Raw genomic sequence first — 19,372 nt, forward strand, 5'->3', positions numbered from 1 at the left:
CAAAAGCAGAGCAATCCTCCACGAGCCGAACCGAAGCACAGCCATGAAAATGTCTCACTCTTACCTGGGATGGTCTCATTGGGCCCCGTGCAGATGACCTTTTTTATTAGGACTCCGTTCAGGGTCAGTTCCTCCTTGCAGGTCCCATCCAGCATGGTGGGTTTCACATACACAAAAGGCTCCTGGTGTATGGTCACTATCTGCAGCAGACAGGACACTGAGCTGTTGATCTGATGGTTCTTTGCGAGACATGAGCAGGAGAAACACTGGGAGAAGCTCAGCAGTGAGCAGACACATGAAAACACAGAGTGACAGACGAGTTACTGGCGAGGTCACAGTGAAGATTCTCTGAGACAGCAGGAAGGGATAAAAGTCAGAACAGATACGTCAGCAGAGGATCGGCTTCACTCCGCCGTGCCTCACACATCCCTGAGAGCTGTCCGGCGGCGGCACGTCAGCCCAGATCCACACCGTGCCTGTGTGGACGCCACTGTCACGCTGCAGCAGCTCAGCAAAGGACCCCACCTTTAGCCGAGTGGACATCTGGAAGCCCTGTGGTTTCTCCGTCTCTCCTCCAGGCCAGATTATCTTCCGCTGATTGTTCATCACCACCTGCAGGGGAGCGGGATTACAGGTGAGTGCTGACAGAAGGCCTGCTGCTTCGGAAACACTGCGGGTGAGCATGGCTAATGAGTCAGGGTCACGGTGAAACAGCTCAGCAGTTTTTCACGTCCCCTCACATACTGGATCTCAGGAATGAATAACTTATCATTCCTACAGGGAGCCGTAGAGCTGATTCCCCTCAGAGCAGCCTGACAGGTTCACCCTGCGGCCTCTGACACACAATCCCTGTAACTCAGGGTGAAGGAGCAACATGCTGTCAATAGGACCTCCATTAAGATCTGACACATAAAAAAATGAATTTGATGGATAAAAATTGATCTGAAAATTATTTTATTTGGGATCTGGAAGAAGAGAAGTGGAATAATTTCTCCTCATCTCTCATAGAGTGGAGGAAATAAGTATTTGATCCCTTGCTAATATTGAAGGAATGCCCACTTAAAAAGTAATTTCCAGTCTGTCATCCTGATGGTAGGTTCATTTGAACAGCAAGAGATAGAAAATTACAAAGAAAATCAAGAAATCCACTTTAAAGAATTTATTTTAAATTTATTGCTTTTCATTGTGGACAATAAGTATTTGAACCCTCTTTGCGGAAAGACTTTATACTTTGTGGCAAAACCCTCATTAGCAGCACAGAGGTCAGACGTTTCTTGTAGTTGATGAGCCGGTCTCTGCACATTTCAGGAGGAATTTTGCTCCACTCTTCTTTACAAATGACTTCTAAATCAGTCACATTTTGGTGGCTGTTGCTTAGCAACTCTGAGCTTCAGCTCTCTCCATGGAGGTCCAGAGACTGACTCGACCAATCCATGACCTTAATGTGCTTCTTTTTAGCCATACCTTGGTTAGCTTGGTTTGTTTTAGGTCATTATTCCATTAGAAGACCAATCAACCCCCCAATTTAGGCCTCCTGGTGGAAGAAAGAAGGTTGTCACTCAGGATTTGATGGTACATAGCTCCGCCTATCCTCCCATCTACATGATAAAGCAGCTTTGTTTAGAAAAAACTCCCCCAAATCATGTTTCCACCTCCGTGGTTGATGGTGGGGATGGTGTTCTTGGGTTCATCAGCAGCATTTCTCTTCCTCCAAATACGAGGGGTTGAGTTGATGCCAAAGAGCTCCATTTCGGTTCTTACCAGATCACAGCACCTTCTCCCAATCATTATCTAAATCATGAAGGTGTTCATTGGTAAACGAAAGACACGTGTCTTCTTAAGCAGGGGGACTATGTGAGCTCTGAAAGATGTGAAATAATTGTACAGTTTTCCAACAGTTTTCTTGGTGACTGTGGTTCCACCTGCTTTGACTACAGTCTGGTCTTGTTCAGGTCTACAATCTTCTCCCTTAAATTCACTGAAAGCTCTTTAGTCTTTCCATGTTGGAGAGTTTGGAGTCTGACAGATTCTGTGGACAGGAGTCTTTTCTACAGGTGATTAGTTCAAACTTCAATTCAGGTGACAGGTTGGTTGCATAGGAGAGTCTAACTGGTCTGTGTGAACCAGAAAGAACTCTTAATGATTACTAGGGGACCAGATATTTATTTCCTTTGAAGAAATGCAAATAAATGTATATCAAATCTTGGATTTCTTAATTTTCTTCATGATTATTTTTAATCTCTCACTGTTTAAATAAATCTATCATTAAGATGACGTACTGTCAGTGTCTTTTTAACCCTTGTGCTATCTTAGATGACCCCACCCTTACTTTGATGTGTTCTCCCTACCATGACAAAGGTGGATAAAGGTGAATAGATTTCATGTAATCCATGGACACCAGTGAAGATCACAAATCATTGAAGAAAAAAGGTTCAGCGCACTGTCTAGTGGGTCTAGATGACCCAACTCCCAATGTTAAAGTGCCTAGGATAGAACGAGGGTTACATGGATGAACCTACAATATCAGCAAAAGATCTAAACTCATTTCGTCCACTGAAGAGGAAAAAGGTTACTAGTGTAAAAAAGACAGCAGGAGCTGGAGTTAACATCAATAAATCTTCCCTTACACCAGGAAGCAGGAGGTCGATCATCAGATTCACCTGAGTTTGAAGTGGATCTTTCTCACACGCACTTGTCATAATTTGGGGGCTTTAGTCTTTAAATTAGCCCATTTGAGCAGCAAAGCTAGTAGCTAATGCCAATGACAGACTGTTTTAACTATAAAAAGACCCTGCAGGTTTAAAATTGAAAAACAGTTGAAAAACAACAACTTGGATCCTTTTGTGTGTCTGCTTTGTCTTGTATTCTTTCATGTGTCTTCAGGATCACAATCATTGCAGGTGTCAGGTTTTTTGGGGGAGAGCTAAAATATTCATAGATGTTTGGTTTTTTTTCGTCTGGTGGCTATTCATCTCTTTGAGGTCACTTTGGGAAACATTTTGTCCTGGATACAAAAATGAAACCATTTTTCATGCTCCTGTCTGAGTCAGTATTAAATTTAGCCACTAAAGAAAACGTGTTACAATAATAAAACCACCAGAGAGAAGAGTTTGCTGAAAGACACAGTAAAAGAGTCATTCTAGTGTCTTTGGTTCCTTTTTAGAGGTGATTTAGCTTCAAATGTGACTGAATCCATTGTCTTATCATCCAGTTCTGTCTGCCTTGTTTTATGAACATATCTAATATCCAATACATCCGTTTCACCGGTGACTCCTTGAGATCCCTCTGTCTGTGCCACGGTGCATCATGTCAGATCTATCATCATTTGTTTTCTCTGCTAATAAACAGTAACAGATGTGCATCACCTCAAGCTGTCAGGGATTTTGTTTTTGCTTTTCTGCGTGCAGCATAACTTGCAGTTGAAGGGAAAAATGTCCCTGAATGCACCTGAGCTCCTGAAAGACGTTCACCTGCGTGCCGTTGTAAATGCCAACTTGAACAAGGCGACTCTTCTGATAGTTGAGGATGCTGTAGTGCGCGTACTTCCTGTCTCCGTCATCGTTGAACTCCACGCGTCCTGTGAGGCCCTCTGGATACTTGGACGACATCAGAACCCTGCAGACAAAGAAAGATGGGCCTGTTTGGATTCGTGACCTCTGCATCAGGAGAGCACCGGCTTTCTGGGCGGTCTGTCTGTTACACTGTGACTGACGACACATGAGAATTTACCACTGTTCAACCGGCTGGAAATCCTTCTGATGCTCATCAGAAGTAACTAGTGAGTGGATCTGCTGAAAGTTTGTCCTTGGGAAAGACACTTTTGAATTTGAGCCAAAACAAGACGAGAATCTGCAGATTTTCATCATTTCTGCAGAAACATAGATGTTGAGCCATTTTTAAAGTAGCTAACATCCATTATGGTCAACACCTCTCACCCACTACATCAGACAGTGGAGGCGGTGAGCAGCTCCTTCAGTTGCAGACTGTTACACCCCCCATGTAGGAAGGAAAGGTTCCGCAGGTCATTCATTCCAACAGCTGTTAGATTGTGCAATGCCTCAATTTATCATGCATCCATAGCCCATCCGAATGTTCTGTGTTTTACTTTATTTAATTTTTATTTTATGTATAACAAATGTTATGTCCTACTAGTGTATATAGGTGTAGATTCTTGTTGTTGTTAAATGTCATTACTTTTGCATTTTTGCACATTTTTAAACAGCTTTTCATTCTTTTTGCACATTGCTGTTCTTCTTTTTTCTCTATTTTGCACTGAACTGCTGTAATAATTGAATTTCCCCAACGTGGGATCAATAAACAATATCTCTATCTCTAGCTCCTATAGATTTCAGATTAATACAGACAAGATATGTACTCAAATGACAGCATCTTTCATTTTAATTTTAAACCACTCTAAAGTCCCACTCCGATCATCTTTGGATCTATTTCAAAGCGTTTTCAGTGGTGTTTCAGTTATGATTATGACGTTTTTAGCCAAACTCAGCGTTGTCCTCTAGGTCTAGGACATAGTTTCTCCAGTAGTTCAGAAACTATCTGAGTTGTGGGCGGAACCATTGGGGCACAGTAAGCCTGCCCCACTTTTCATAATTTCTTTGTTTAAAAACTCTTCTTGCTTGTAGCCCCTCACACCCACAACTGAACATGCAACAGAAATGGTGAGCAATATTGGAGCTATCAGTCGGGCAGTTCTGATGCAGATTCCAGCTAAGACGAGGAAAACAAAAGACGTCTGAAGCTGGACGCATCAGAATGGAGCGGAGCAGGGAGCTTGTGGCCCCTCCCCAGTGTATTTTCAACATCACCATGCTTTTTCATCTAATTCTGATTCACCATTTGAATAAAGAAATACGCAGAAATGCAATTTTGAGCTTAATTTTCTTTACACGTCCTCCATCATCAGAAAAATACCACAAGAACATGTTAAAAACACAATTTTCATCAGAGTGAGTCTTTAAGAAGAAGTAAAACGCCGTCAACCAAATATTGGTTTAAAGTAGGCCTGCACAATATACCGCAAATTTATCGTTATCGCAATATCCAGCTCTGCAATATGCATATTGCAAAAGACGGCGAATATCGCAATAAATCGCAAACCCAAAATGTGTTAAAACAATCTTCTAGCAGCTTGAAGCATTTAACGAATCAAATAAATCCCTTTATGCTTTGACCAATCAGATGGAGGCCTATTATGTTAGATGTTTGTCCCCCATGTCGATGAGGGTCATTTGGAGTATAATTTTTAAACTGTTGCAATGAAATGGGAATGATGTTTTTGTTTATTTTTCTATTTGTTTATTTACCACAAATTTATCGTTATCGCAACATTGATCACTAATATCGCATATCGCAGGTTTTCCTCATATCGTGCAGCCCTAGTTTAAAGTAACTTTAAAAAAAGGAAATCAGTGAAAAAACTACCAAACATCAGAAATTTATTCCAAAACAACAAAAAAGCCTAGATTGTGGTGTTGCAGAGCTGCAGCTATTACAGTCAAAAGAAGGCTATGCTTGAAAAGTATATAGTTTCTGCGCTTTAAAGCTAATCAGTAAAAAAAAAAAAAAAACATTTTAATAATATCATTGCCAAAATAGTTGTTCGTTATAAATAACTGTAAATACAGAAATGTGATTGAAAACTTGTAAATAAAATCTGAGTAACTTTTTGTTTCCAGACATTCTGCTATCAATAATAATAGTGCATAATGTGCATACTGATAAAAACTGGATAAAATAAATGCATCTTCAGCAAATAAATAGGAGTAGAATTATTTTCAAGTGTAACCGAGAACATGGTGCTTCTTGTTTCTATTCTAGTTTAACCAGTTCTGCAGTAAATGTTGTTTTAAAGGGGAAATGTTTGTCTCACCGCTTGAAGAGGGGTCCTGTCTTCCAGATGTTGGTGTTTCCCACACATCCTCGGGGGGGTTCTGTGATGTTCTCCTTCTCAAAGAGCTCTTGGATGGACTGAGCCACCACGGCCACCGCATCGTTAATGTGAGCCGATTCATTCTTCCCGTTGATGAGCTGGAGGCCGATCAGCCCTGAGACAGCAAAGACAATCCCCCACCTGAGCAAAGACTTCCTGCTGCTCTGCCTCAGATGCAACATCTGACTCAACAGCATCATAATCCATCCTGGATGTTTCCTAAATGCCAAGAGGACCAGCTCAAAACTGTTGTTTCAGAAGCATTTAAGGAAGAAAAAAACTCAAATTAAATGTATGATTACTGCTGCTTCCTTTGGGCATCAGTTCTGTTCTTCTGTAAGACCTGTAGCAACTATTTCAGGGCTCCATCACAGCAAAATGCAGACTTCTGAGAAGATCTGGAGCAAATGTCAAACGTATCTCTGTTCAATCCCTCAGTGAGAACCAGCTCCTGGTTTTTTTTACTGGTTTAAGGTGTCTGGATCATCCACTGCATCTTAGTCAAGGCAGCGTCTCTGTCATGGTTTCAGTTTGTTGTCTTGTTTTTCGCTTTAGTTCTTGTCCTGTCTTGTTTGGTTCTGTTTCCTGTTTTATTTTGAAAGGTTTCCTGTCTTGTCTTGTTTCTTGTGTTTTACTTCGTTTGGTCCCCATGTGCCCTGATCGTGTTCACCTGTGTCTTGTCTGCCCTGTCTGTATATAAGTCTTGTCTCTGCCTTCCTCCTGTGTTGGTCCATTATCCCTGTCTGGTGTTCATGTCATGCCATGGTCCTCGTTTCTTGTCCCTCGCCACGCCACAGTGAGTTTTGTTTTGTTTTGTTTTTTGTCATCCTGCTCTGCAGCGCCTTTTGTTTGTTCGCATTAAACCCCTTGCCCTTGAACCGTGTGCCTCCGCCTCTGCATTCTGGGTCCTACCGGCTCTCAAGCCACCCCCGCACATGACAGTCTCTTGACTTTCCTCAGAGCAAGCTGTTTGCAGCTACAATCAGACCATTAATCAGTATGTTTAAAAGGTAAAAATAAGCGTCAATAACTCAAAAGCGTAGCTTTAGATAAGCAAGCTAATTAGCTGGGACCTTAAACTCTGACACAGAGGAGTCCAACCCACAAAGAACGACTGTTTGAAGCCAACAAAAGTGAAAAAAACTGATCATCAACCTGCTGACGTTATGATTTTAAAACACTTATGGACGGTGATGTCTTTCAGCTCAAAGAGGTGTTGGATGATGAGATGACAGAGCATGTGGAAGGCAGATATGTTTGGGAACAAACTACAACCAGCTCTTTTTTGCTGGAAAAAAAAGATTAAAATTGTGGTTTTTGCACCAACATGAAGACAAGAACAGATGCAGCTTACCCTTCAGTCAGATCTGCTGCAAAACGGTCTCTTTACAAGAAACACAGATGAGCAGGACTTCAACACAAACACACGTCACATTTGAACACTCAACCCTGAACAAGAGAACCATCATGGTCGTGGTTTCATTCTGAACCCTGTGGGTTCTGCTTTCCCCCAGCCAGCGGTCATCCCTGCTGGATGAACGTACCGTCCGGCGCCTCGGTCAGGGCTTTACCCGACATCTCCCGCTCCCCCACCAGCCACACGTAGCCTGAGCCCGTCATGTTCAGGAAACGGGCGGCCTTGTACACCGCAGCTGCGTCCTCCTCGCTGGGAAAACAAACAGTAATGACAGACATAATTAAAAAATCAAGTTTAAAAAAATGTCCAGTTTAATGTCACACAATATTTTCATGGACCGGCCTGTGAGGCTGAAGGGGGCCTGAAAATGTTTTTGGGTTTTTTTGGTTCCAGTTGGCCCATAACCTTTGAGTGTAAAGTTCATCTTCATCCTCTATATAATGCTGCTTGATTTTGTGAAAGAAAAATTAAAAATGATATGGATTTTCCTTCAACCAATAACTGTCTAAGTAGAAGCTAAAAATCAGACGTCAATGTCCGACAAATAAAAGTGAGACAAAAAAAAACAAAGAAAGAAGAAACGGTAACTAAATTGGCATTTTTAAATGTAATAATAAAGTTGAATCCACCTTTTAAACAACACATTAGCAACATCCTCGTAACATTAGACAACAGGTTGCTGAATATTCTGCATCATTATTAACATGGTCTGTGGGAACAACTGTCACTATAAATCCATATTTGAAATAAAGACTCCTGGGTTTTTGTCTGTTAAATGCAGATTTCTTTTATTTTAAGGTTCCTCGCTGGATCTTTTCCGCCAAAAGAAATGTTCCAAAAATGTTTGTTTTAGTTAACTTGAGCTTAGTCCAGAAGAAGATCACAAATCATTGAAGAAAAAAGGTTCAGCGCACTGTCTTGAAAATAACTTTACTTACGGCTCCAAAGAAATGAAGTCAATTCCGTCGCCATATATGGAGACTGCCATGTTGGAGCCAGATGATGTCATTAAGCAGGGATTTGTCAGAGTGGGTCTTAGTCATTGTTTCTATGGTAACTATTCTGGCCAATCAGGAGTGAGCTTGTTGGAAGGCCACACCCCTACTACTTGGGAATCTGTCAATCAGATCTGTCAATCAAACCTTCATATTTTGCATGTGAGAACACATGCTTATATTGAGATGTCTGATTGGTTGGTTTAGAACTTAAATAACATAAAGAAAAAAAAAAGTCATGAAGAAAGTGAGAATTATCAAGAACATGCTAAGAAACGTCTCCGAGCCAGGATGGTTCTTCTGACCAATAGAATGACGGAGTAACAGCTGTTTATTTCTCCGTAGAAGTCTATGGGATTTTGTCCTCTTAGAAAACCAGCAGGTACTTCCTGTTTGGAATCCTAGGCACTTTAACATTGGGATTGGGTCATCTAGACCCACTAGACAGTGCGCTGAACCTTTTTTCTTCAATGATTTGTGATCTTCACTGGTGTCCATGGATTACATGAAATCTTTCCACCTTTATCCACCTTTGTCATGGTAGGGAGAACACGTCAATGGAAGGGGGGGGGGGGGTCATCTAAGATAGCACAAGGGTTTTAATCAGTCCAGTTCTCATATACAGTCAACCCTTGACCTCCTTCAAGAATGGGTTCGAATGTGAAAGTGAGAATCCAGTAGTTTCCCAATATAAAACTTGTTTCAGAACCAATTCATAAATAAAATGTAAAACATTTATTTTGTCTTGTTTATTTTCTGCGGCCCGGTACTAAATGTCCCCTGACCGGTAATGATACCGATTTGGGATCGGGGACCACTGCCTTAGACTACATTACATTTATTCAACACATTGGAAAAGTCTAAATGTTTCCAAAAAGGCTGGTGAATTTCTGCAGCGATATATATATTTTCTTTCACTGTTGGGAGTAAATCTTTTCAAAAGCAATGTATGACTGTTAGATATGCGTTTCTGCTGAAATGGAGAAGTGAAAGGCACTACAGAGATCCTTATTCTGTGGATCTTTTTGCTCGTTTTGAGAGTCTATTACTCCAAAAGAAATCCACTGAAGTGGAACTTCAACGATTTAAGACCCAAACATTCAAGACATTCATTTTTTAAAATCATCCAGCACACATTTACATCTTCTGTAGACCCACTCCTCATAAATCAGTGCTAAAACTACAACAGTACCTGTGTTAGGAATTGAAAGGCTCTTTAGGAACGACGTCTACGTTTCTGTTCTCTCTGCTCATGTATGAGTGTTTTCCAGAACTAGAACCATGAACCGGAGAAAGCTCACCTGGCAGACAGGATGATGACTCGGGCCTCCAGCTCTTTAGCCTCCAGCAGCAGGGCAGTTAAGTTAGTCTCCTGGCTGAACTGGAGGACTTTCTCTGCCTGTGATTGGGGCATAAGAAAGGTCAAGCCAGCTACTTCTCCCTACCCCAGACGCCATGCTGCCTCTTTACCTGCTTGGATTCGAGCTTGGTCGATTACGTTTGAAAACGAGACACAGAGATTAAAAAGGAAAAGCGATCCAGGGGAACCGGCTGAACTAAAAAAAGAAAAAGCTTGAAGGGGGGAAAAAAGACTTTTGCATTTGTTTGCATGCAAACTGAGGATTATCAAGGCTCCAAAAGAGAACGTGCATGTGTTAGGTGGTGGGGGGGGGGGGGGGGGAAGAAGGTCAATGCAACCAGTAACTAAAAACAGGTGAAGGGGGGAAGAGGGGAGTGTTTCCCCTCAACGAAAAAATAAAAAAACAAACTGCTGAGAACTAGGGAAGTGCTACGGAACGGGAAGAAGTCTGATTCCCACACTACCGGACCTCCACAAAGGAATGAGCTTGCAAACTGTCTTTGTGTGAGCGTGTGTGTTCTGAGGACATGCACTCCTTTACTGAAGGAGAAAATGAAAATCATAAAAGCAGGACGCTCTTCCCATCTCCCTTTTTTCTGGAATAACCGAAAATGAAAGCTTTTCATAACAAAACCATTCGTCATTGAAACCATGGGGAAATGTCTGAAAGTAAAAACCAAACACGTGCTACCAAGAGAGGGGCATTTCTGGGTCGGCTGGTGACTGGTCTGGGCTGGTTTCTAGCTGCTACGTTCGGAAAGTTGGTGGGCGGCGTGCATTGACCATGCAAATATACCTTAGGTCCTCGCTTGTTGTCATAGGACAGTTGGTCGAGGTTTTCATAGTTCCTTTTTTTATTCTGATGAGTAATGTGCACAGAGAAAATATGCAGACACAGAAAAATATTATAAACAGTTGAAAATGGAGGGCAGTAAAGCATTCCAACAAATCTCCACTTTTCTGCTTCAAATTGGGATCTTTAATGGTGGGGCTTGCAAAGAACATCAGTGGCTCAAGACTACAACACCCTGTCAGAAGAGGGCGGGGTCAAAGGTCACAACCTTTAGTTCAGAAACTCTCACTCTGACCTAGAACATTTCGGTGGAAACTGCATCTAAAAAGAAGAAAAACTCATTCATTGTAGGTCATTTAGGCAGAAAATAGACCAAAACATTGCGTCAGATTCAACCCAAACCCCTCCCACTTTCTTCTTTTAGTTATGGAACAGAGCCTATAAAGCTAAACACAAGTTCAGCATGTCCTCCAAAGCTGCGTCTGCGCAGAATCATCCCCACACCGTTTGTCTCAGTCAGGCAAACAAAGGCGTGAGCCGTGCACCTGTTTGCAGTGCTTTCATGGCGCCCTGGGCTGCTGCGCCGGTGGTAGAGCGGTCGCACACATGAGCAGACGTCCTTTAGGACTCCAGACCTACTTAATCGCAGAGAAGAAACAAGTTTCTGCTTCACAGCTGCCAGCTTCAACGCTCACACCCCACGCCCCCATTCTGCTCTTATGTGCACTGTCCAAGCAAACCGACAAGAAATCCTCCTGTTCACATCAGAAGAGAAGTCTGAGAGCTGCTTCAGTCCCGGCGCTCAGGATGCTGGTTCTGCTCTTCAGAAGAAACCAGCTTGGACGGTTTGGAACGGCTGCTCCCGTCACTCTGGACAGTTTTTCTCAAGGATTACAGAAAAGCGTCCATCTTCTCCTCAGGGATTTTCAAGTAACTCTATTTTCGTATCAGCTGCAGGCATTAATATTTCACATTGTGTTCATTATGGTCACAGTCACATCAAGACATGAAACACATTTCCTTAAAGTAACTGATGGTGCACGCCATGACCTTCCAATAAAATATGTGTGAAGACAGCCAGACACCACCTGGCGAGTTCTGAACTAAAAAGAGTTCAAACAGCACTATGCCTCTGAGCTGCAAGTTCCTAAATCATGCATTTAGATTAATAAAGCATTAATTCAATTACATTTACAGAACATTCTGCTTGATCCTCTGTGCACCTCCTCCTTGTTATTACTGCTTAAGAGTGTTTTCTTATATTTCGGCTAAAAACAAAATCTGTTTCCTTGCTGGATGTTCTCATCTCACCACAGGAGAAGGGTCAAGCCCTTTCCCAGCAGCCTTCACACAAACTGAAGTCAGAAATCCAGAGCATCTCTGCAGGACGCGGGCGTGAGCCCCTCCCTTCACGCATTTTTCCCAAAAGAAAAAAGGGGGGTCAACAAAGTCGTGCAAAGACAGCCACAGGGGAGCGTCAGCACAAGTGTCACACCGAATGAAAACTGATTCTGCAGAAACTGTGAAAAACGGAAAGCAGAAGCATCTGAGGCCGCGCCGGAACAAATGACAGAAACCAAAAATCATTTTTGAAAATAAAAACTGTTAAAATGAGCTGCACTGAGGCAGCAGCTTTTCACGCTCAATTCAGTTGTACAAGTGACATCATGTTTGGATCCAAGTCCTGGGGCTGAGAAAGTCCCACATTATGATCCCTCTGCCACCATGCTTTGCCGACAGGGAAACACAGAAAGGGCCCACCTTCATCAGGAAGGACTGACAGTAAACTGATGCTTACAGGCACAAGGAAATGAACACGCCAGAGAAAAAAAAAAGCTGACAGGAAGTGACATCATCCATATTGTAGTTGCTGTCAATGCCGCAGCAGACACTCTTATTCTCACATGTTGGTTCTGGTTTGGTTCTGGTCTATTGATCACATGTGAAGCAGATTAAAGACGGATAAAAAGCTTTTTTTCTAACTGAAGTTTAATGATTGCATCAAGTCTATGAGGTCCAGTGGTTTTGTTTTTATTCCTTATGTTTGATTCTCAGTCCTGTTCTGGAGGTTCTACATCCCCGCCTTCTTTCCCAGGTCATCCGTTTAAGGTCAAAACGTCCCCAGCTTAAGTTCGTTGTCAGCTGCTCCACACAAGGCGCCATCAGCCTTAGCACCCTCCATCAAGTCTCCCCCGGATGATCCCATCCTGAACCACAACTGACCCAAAGCCTTAGTTTGGTTCTGATCCGAATGTTTTTAATTTGATTTGTCTTTGAGCCAAACTCGGCTCTGCTGCATCTAGATCCACATCCAACTCGTTTTATCCTCACGAACCTCCGTTGCACTGAGTGAATGTCGGCTCTTTGATTATCTGAGCCGTTATTATGATCCGTGTCAAATAGATTATGATCAAATGTGTGTGTTTGTGTGTGTGTGTGTGTGTGTGTGTGTGTGTGTGTTTGTGTGAGTATTTGCGGAATAAATGAACTGAAACAAAGTGGATGTGCTCACAGCTGTCACAGTGGTTTTTCCTTGAGAGCAGCTGGTTGTGGTGGTGGTGGGGGGGGCATAAATGGTGGTTTAATGAAAACTGTTTGTGACTTTCAAAAGTCATCAGGCGCACATGTTGAGTTTTCCTGATTTTCTTTTGATGAAAGTAGAAAAGTGCTCCATAAATCATTGCTGATGAGACGAAAAACCTCCTGGGGCGTTTGTCCAATGTGTGTGTGTGTGGGGGGGGGGCTGCAGCGACATTGGGGGGGCTTAATGAGCTAATCCGAACTGAGATTTAAAGGGGCGTGCTGGGATTCTCAAAAGAGGCTTTTCAAACAGGATTTTCCTTTTCTGATGCAGGAAGTGAGCTGCACGCGCTTCCTGCAGCCTTTCCTTCTGACCTGCTTTTGTCTGAGCGCAGCAGCTCTCCGCAGACTCTCGGGCATGTGTCAGCATCTCGTCAGCCTCTGATTTAATTAAATCTCTGAATCAGGACACATTTCACTTCACCACACAATTACAGCAAAGAGCCCCAGAGAGGAGGAGGAGGAGGAGGAGGAGGCGGAGGAGAAGGAGGAAGAAGAGGAGGAGAATCTTTCCTCAGCCACTTGCAGAGTTGCAGATGGCATCAGCTCTTCTCTGGAAAGGTGGCGCTTCACCTAGAACTCAACCGCTCCCCCTGACCCACAAACGCGGGGGCTACACTTCCATGATCTGCCACGGATCTGGAAGATCCGGGTTCTGCCTCACAGACACGGGTGATGGTTTGCACAGCCCCACCTTAAAGTCCGCTATTTGCTCCCAGTGTGGAAGGACACAGGATCATTTGGACTATGGCGAAAAGCAAAGTGAAGATGAGCAAATAAACATACAAACTTTTGTCAGATTAGACCACATTAGACACTGCTGATGTCTCTGGGAATGTTAGCCAATGTTCACACAACAGTGAGGAGGAGATGTGTTCAGACAGACGACGGGGGGGGGGGGGGGGTGCACACACATGGGGGGAGTCAGGTCCTGGCACACTCGTGCACACGCACCCGCTCACACACTGAGGGGGGGAAGGGAGGGAGAGGGGGAAGGGGTTCCCGGCAGTGGCGGCATCTCACCTTGGTCTCCCTCTCCTCCAGCAGCGTCTCCAGCCTCTTCTGGGCCGCCCGCCCCTCGTGGTCGTCGCTGACGATCAGGATGATGTGGTTCCAGTTGAACTCGCGCATCAGGTCGAACCACACGTGCGCCTGGTGGGAGTACGGCGGCACGGTGCGCAGGAAGGACAGGTGGATGCTCTGGGGGGGGGGGGGGGCAGGAAATGAGAAGATTAACACCTTCTAATGCAGAGGTGGGCACTGAGGGCCGCATTCCTGCATGTTTTCCAGCATACCCTGCTCTGGCATGTTCTAATTGGCTGGACACACCTGTACCAGGTAATCAGTCATGAGTAGGGAAAGGCTATCTTGAAATCATGCAGACACACCGGCCCTCGAGGCCTGGAATTGCCCACCCCTGTTCTAATGGATGACACGTGTGAGGGGGGGGCACCTGCACATTTTCATGCATTTTCTTGGTTATTTCTTCCATCCGTTTTTAAGAATTTGTCTTTCTGCTCTGATCAATCATTATTTCTAGACAAGCTGTTAAAACAATCAATTCAAGTTTAAACAATGAAAAGTCGTGAAACACATTAGAATCAAACAAAAGACAAACATAAAAATGGAGGGAAACGTTGTGGCTGTCATTAAAACACAGAGAGGGGTGAAAATCTACAAATAATGAACTAGAAAAGCCATCAAATACTTAAAAATCAAACAAATAAAAAAGTCAATTAAATGAGTTGTTCTAAAGCGAAAATGCATCTTTAATTTACATTTAAAAAGAGACTCTTAGAGCTTCAGGTAAGTTGAGAACCACGGTTCTGAGAGGAGGCCTGGCTGAGTCCTGGTTCTACAGATAAGAGAGCAGAACCTGAGGTTCTAAGAGTTCTGGGGGGTTGTAAGGACTGAGGAGATCCCAAATCATGAAGACATTTAAAAACTAGAAGGTCCCAATGTCAGTTAGTTTAACCCCCCCACACACACCACCCACACTGCAAAAACTGAATCTTAAGAAAGACTTGTATTTCCTCGAGAAAGTTTTTCAGAAGCGAAATAATCCTAGTTTGAGAAAACATGTTGGTAACCAGATTTCTCTGTAAAACAAGTTTTTTTTTCTTACCCCACTGGCAGATTTGTTTGCTTATTCAAAGAAAATCTTCCAGTCGAGTAAACATTTTTTAATTATTGCTAAGGGGCCTTTGTTTGCAGGGCAGTAAGTTAAAGTCAGGGAAACCTCCTGCAGTTCAGGGAGACTTTATGGTCTCTTGGTTGTCAAAGGTCAACTGCAGCTTTTTTTTTTTTTAGAGAGGAGTCAACATAAAATGCAGGAACTCTGATGAAGCATCTCCACAAACATTAACAGGGTGACCTCTAAAAGTTCTTTGTTAAATAATGTGAGGACTATTTAACTGCAGCCTCTGCTGCAACACCCCCACCCGCCTGCTGTCCTGCTTTGGCGATTATTTGACTGAATCCTGGTCCTCGCCGGTACATTTCTTGAGTCCAGGCATTATTGATGTCTGCCTTTCCCATGTAATCTGTTGTTCCTAATGTAATCTGAACTCCTCAGGGTAATGCTCCTTCACACCGCCACCTCTGCTCCTCCTCCACCTCCTCCCTGCCAGCAGCAGCATCCGTCACTCACCTTGTCAGAGTAGATGGACATGCGGGTGGTGAGCCCCACCACAGGGATGCGGTAGAAGCCGGCAGTGTAGGAGACGGGCGTGGGAGTGAGGTGGTCGTTGGACTGTGGGGGATGACTCACCAGGATGGCATAGACCTGCAGACACACAGAGAAGGGGGGGGGGGGGGGGGGGGGGGCATTTGACTGAAATGTTCCCATCAGAAGGTTCCCGACACACGACCTCGTTTCTACAAATGTAGAAGGTCCCACTGCTCAGAGGAGCAGAATGTGGTCAGCTACTCCTGCAGGTTGTGCAGTGAATATTTCATGTGTTCTATCATGAATATGAAACTAAGCAGGTCATGTACTTTGAGGTGGGGGGAGAGTTAGGCTGCAATGCCCATAAGAGCTGCAAAGTTCATGTCGAGGTTTTAAAGAGCCACTCTGATGAAAATGCTGCTTTTGGTGTTTTTATGTTTTTGTGGCATGAAGCTTAAAACTGCATGTGTCCTTATCCAAACCGTGGTGAATCAGTAGCAGATAAAAAAAGTCATATTTGTTATGTAGAAAACAGGCAGGGGGGGGGCCTGCTCTGCTCCATTCTGATGCATCCACCTGCAGACAAACAGATCCATGAACGTCTTTGTTTTCCACGTCGTGGCTAGAATCTGGATCAGAACTGGACGGCTGGACAGCTCCAGTATTGTTCACCCTTTTTGTTGCAAAGCTTATTTTAGCTCGGGGGTGTGAGGGGCTGTAAGGGGGTGTGAGGGACAAAGTGTAAACAGATGGGTTATGGGAAGTGGGGACGGGCTTACTTTGGGCCAACGGTCCCGCCCACAACTCAGAGGTACATTTCTATTGGACTCTACAGGAACCATATGTCCAAGAAAACGACACATTTGTATTTTTATTTTGGCTAAAATCAGCAGAATCATCATTTAAAAAATCCCTGAACGCTTTGACAATAGATCAAGAGATGATCAGAGGGCACTTTTTCTGCTCCACTGTTTTAGATCTCCATCTTTCTGCCGAAACGTTCAAATAAGGACTTTTATTAGTTACAAGCATGTTTCTCTTTTTAAAGGTCAAGGACACACTTAATCAATCTTTAACAAATCTAACTCACTTCTGTTTGACGACCTTCGTAATGCTTCACCCTCACAGCTCTTTGTGCTTCAGTGGAAATGTTGTTAAATAAACAACAGTTTATATGATTGCTTTAAATTACAAAAGAATTAGAATTTTAAACGGACATTCATATATATTTACAGTTACGTCTAGAAAAACAGCAGCGATCACTCATCATGACTGCTGCTTTGGTGTTTATTTCTGGAGCGATGTAATGTCTTTCTACTACTCTTATTACTACTTATGGATTTGATATGAGATCTGCACTTGGACTGGTAAAGTAGAAATAACTCTAAATTGAAATTAAGAACCGGAATGTACAATAAAAAAGTGAAACATAATAAGTGTGGGATTTAAAAGGTTCTCGTCTTCCCTTCCAAACAAACAATTTAACTCCTTTTAACAAACTTTACCTTTAATGAATTCCATGTTTCATGTATTTGATGTATAAGTGCAAATATGTGCACTTTCCAATTAAGTCAAAATTATTGATCCAAAGTTTGAAAGATCTGTGTATTGATGTACTGTATATCTCTTTTGTTTATCTGCTTTAGTTGTTTTTTTTCTTTTGGTTGCTTGATATAAACCAATTTCAAATTTAAAAAATGTATTTTGTCAAATGTTGTTCTCCGCAAATTGTAAGTGCAGCTTTTGCTGATGCTAAAAGTCTTTGTTGAGAAGAAACCTGGAACAGATCTCAATCTGTTTTGGATTTAAAGTTTAGACTCACTTTAAAGCGTATAATTGACATTTTCCCATGAAGATTATTTCTGGAAGTGATGAATTTTCCCAAAACAAGTCAGTTTGTTTTCATTTGACATCAGTTTGCCGTAGCATATGACTTAAAAACAAATCAAACAGCATCCTGGGTTAGTTCTTGCAGTGCCCTGAGTCCATGTGTACGTTTGGATTCAGGACGGACGCAGCAGCTGCTGTAAATTCTTCCTTTGTAGTTTTCAATCAAGCAAGTCACCAGAAACATTGCATGATTTGCTTCACGGAATCTGGGACATTTTCGACTCATTCAGCAGAGCAGATGCTCCGTTATCGAGCCACTAATTCACGCTTGGCGCCCACATCTGTTTTCCACCTCAGGATGAAGTCAACTTCAGCGCCGGCCTCTCCGTCAGAGGGAAGACGGACGCGTTTGATGCTGCGTGTCTGCAAGCATCAATCTGTGACACCAACTCAAGTCGTTCTGGGTTTTTGTGTGTGTAAACGGAGAGGCTGCCGCTCATCAGTCACTGAGGGCCAAGTGGTGCATTAAAGAAACGAACCTCACTGAGGACAGTCTTCAGAGATGCCTGCAGCTGAGGGAAGCTAGGGGGGAAAGTTGGCAGAGCAGGCCGGGCTCGGCTTACTGGATCTGAGCCGTCCATATGGCTGGGTCAAAAATGAGGTCTATCTTCCAAGGATGGCTCCAAGCAAAACCACATCCATCTGTCACACGCACGCCGTCCATCTGAGCGGCTTTTGTCACCTGCTAGCTCGTCTCACCTGGACCAAAGCCCCACCGCTTGTTCTGCATCTGTGTGCCGCTGTTGCTGCTTAATCTGCAGTTAACAGTCCAGCACCCTCTTCCAGAAATCTATGACTCTGTGTGGAAATACTGGAAAATATCATCTGATGACAGCAGGTCTCAGAAATGAGGTAATTTAGCCTCTGATGAACAACAGTCCATTTTTTTCTTGATAGTTGCTCACCTCAAAAATAAAGCAAATAACAGCTGCTTTCATGGTTCATTAGCATAAACACCCACTTTTTGTTTCTTTATTCTAATAAACGGATCCATTACCAAAGAACGGGAAGAAAGGCCTGAAGTCATTTTTATTTAACGCGATGAAGCTTCTTCTTCTTGACCCGAGACATTTCCAGAAGAAAAGAAATAAATCAAACTAGTTTATCTATAAAAAAAAAAGCACCCAGGAGGCTCATCAGAGGAAGTGTACGCCGCGGGCCTGCATGGGTGGTTTCTGCGCTGCCACACATGCAGCAGCAGCCATCCTCACATGGAGGACTTCATGTGCTTGGCTCTGTGTGGGAGAGAAATGAGAGCCTTCAGCCTCAGAAACCGTGTTGGTCTTCACAGCAGAACATGGTCTGCGTGTGGGAGAGCTGCAGCTCCTGGAGCGCGCACACTCTTCATGCATTACTCATGGTACAGGAGCATCTAGCACAAAGAGAAGCGCCAAGAACTGTAAAACCAAGCTTTATGTGCAGGATCGTAACAGAAAAGATCTGAACAACAGACACCGCCTGTCTCCTGTTAGTTGTTCACAACTGTTGAGGTGATTGCAAAGAAATCTTTTATCTGTGGAGGGTGAAGCAGTTTGCCTCTGAACCTCCTCGTGCTGCTCCAGCTGCTGCAGAAACGTTTGGATCTGCGAGTTCACTGTGTTCCAGCTGAGGACAATGCGCTAAATGGTTTGGGTCAGCACAGTTCTGCATGGGATTTAGGAGAACCGGGGCTTTAAGTAGAGCTTGAACCCGAACCGAGAGAATTACTGCCGAGCAGAAACT

At 43.4% G+C, this 19,372-nt stretch overlaps 1 protein-coding gene across 11 annotated transcripts in view; it reads right to left on the reverse strand.

Annotated features, from left to right (window-relative positions):
• LOC101169874 (glutamate receptor ionotropic, NMDA 1) overlaps nucleotides 1-19,372 on the reverse strand; it is a 37,445-nt gene that overhangs the window by 17,224 nt on the left and 849 nt on the right. For 8 of the 11 annotated variants that reach the window (XM_023960491.1, XM_023960492.1, XM_023960489.1 and 5 more), the window contains exons 2-10: nucleotides 15,743-15,877; nucleotides 14,116-14,292; nucleotides 10,516-10,578; nucleotides 9,661-9,758; nucleotides 7,492-7,613; nucleotides 5,888-6,062; nucleotides 3,471-3,615; nucleotides 526-612; nucleotides 65-200 (exon numbers count right to left, since the gene is read on the reverse strand). In XM_023960491.1, coding sequence (XP_023816259.1) covers nucleotides 65-200; nucleotides 526-612; nucleotides 3,471-3,615; nucleotides 5,888-6,062; nucleotides 7,492-7,613; nucleotides 9,661-9,758; nucleotides 10,516-10,578; nucleotides 14,116-14,292; nucleotides 15,743-15,877 — 1,138 coding nt within the window. The remainder of the gene's footprint in view (nucleotides 1-64; nucleotides 201-525; nucleotides 613-3,470; nucleotides 3,616-5,887; nucleotides 6,063-7,491; nucleotides 7,614-9,660; nucleotides 9,759-10,515; nucleotides 10,579-14,115; nucleotides 14,293-15,742; nucleotides 15,878-19,372) is intronic. The other 3 variants (XM_023960490.1, XM_023960498.1, XM_023960495.1) reach the window with 1 other exon arrangement.

This window comes from Oryzias latipes, chromosome 12 (assembly GCF_002234675.1).
Source record: "Oryzias latipes chromosome 12, ASM223467v1".
In the NCBI taxonomy this organism is placed as follows: Eukaryota; Metazoa; Chordata; class Actinopteri; order Beloniformes; family Adrianichthyidae; genus Oryzias; species Oryzias latipes.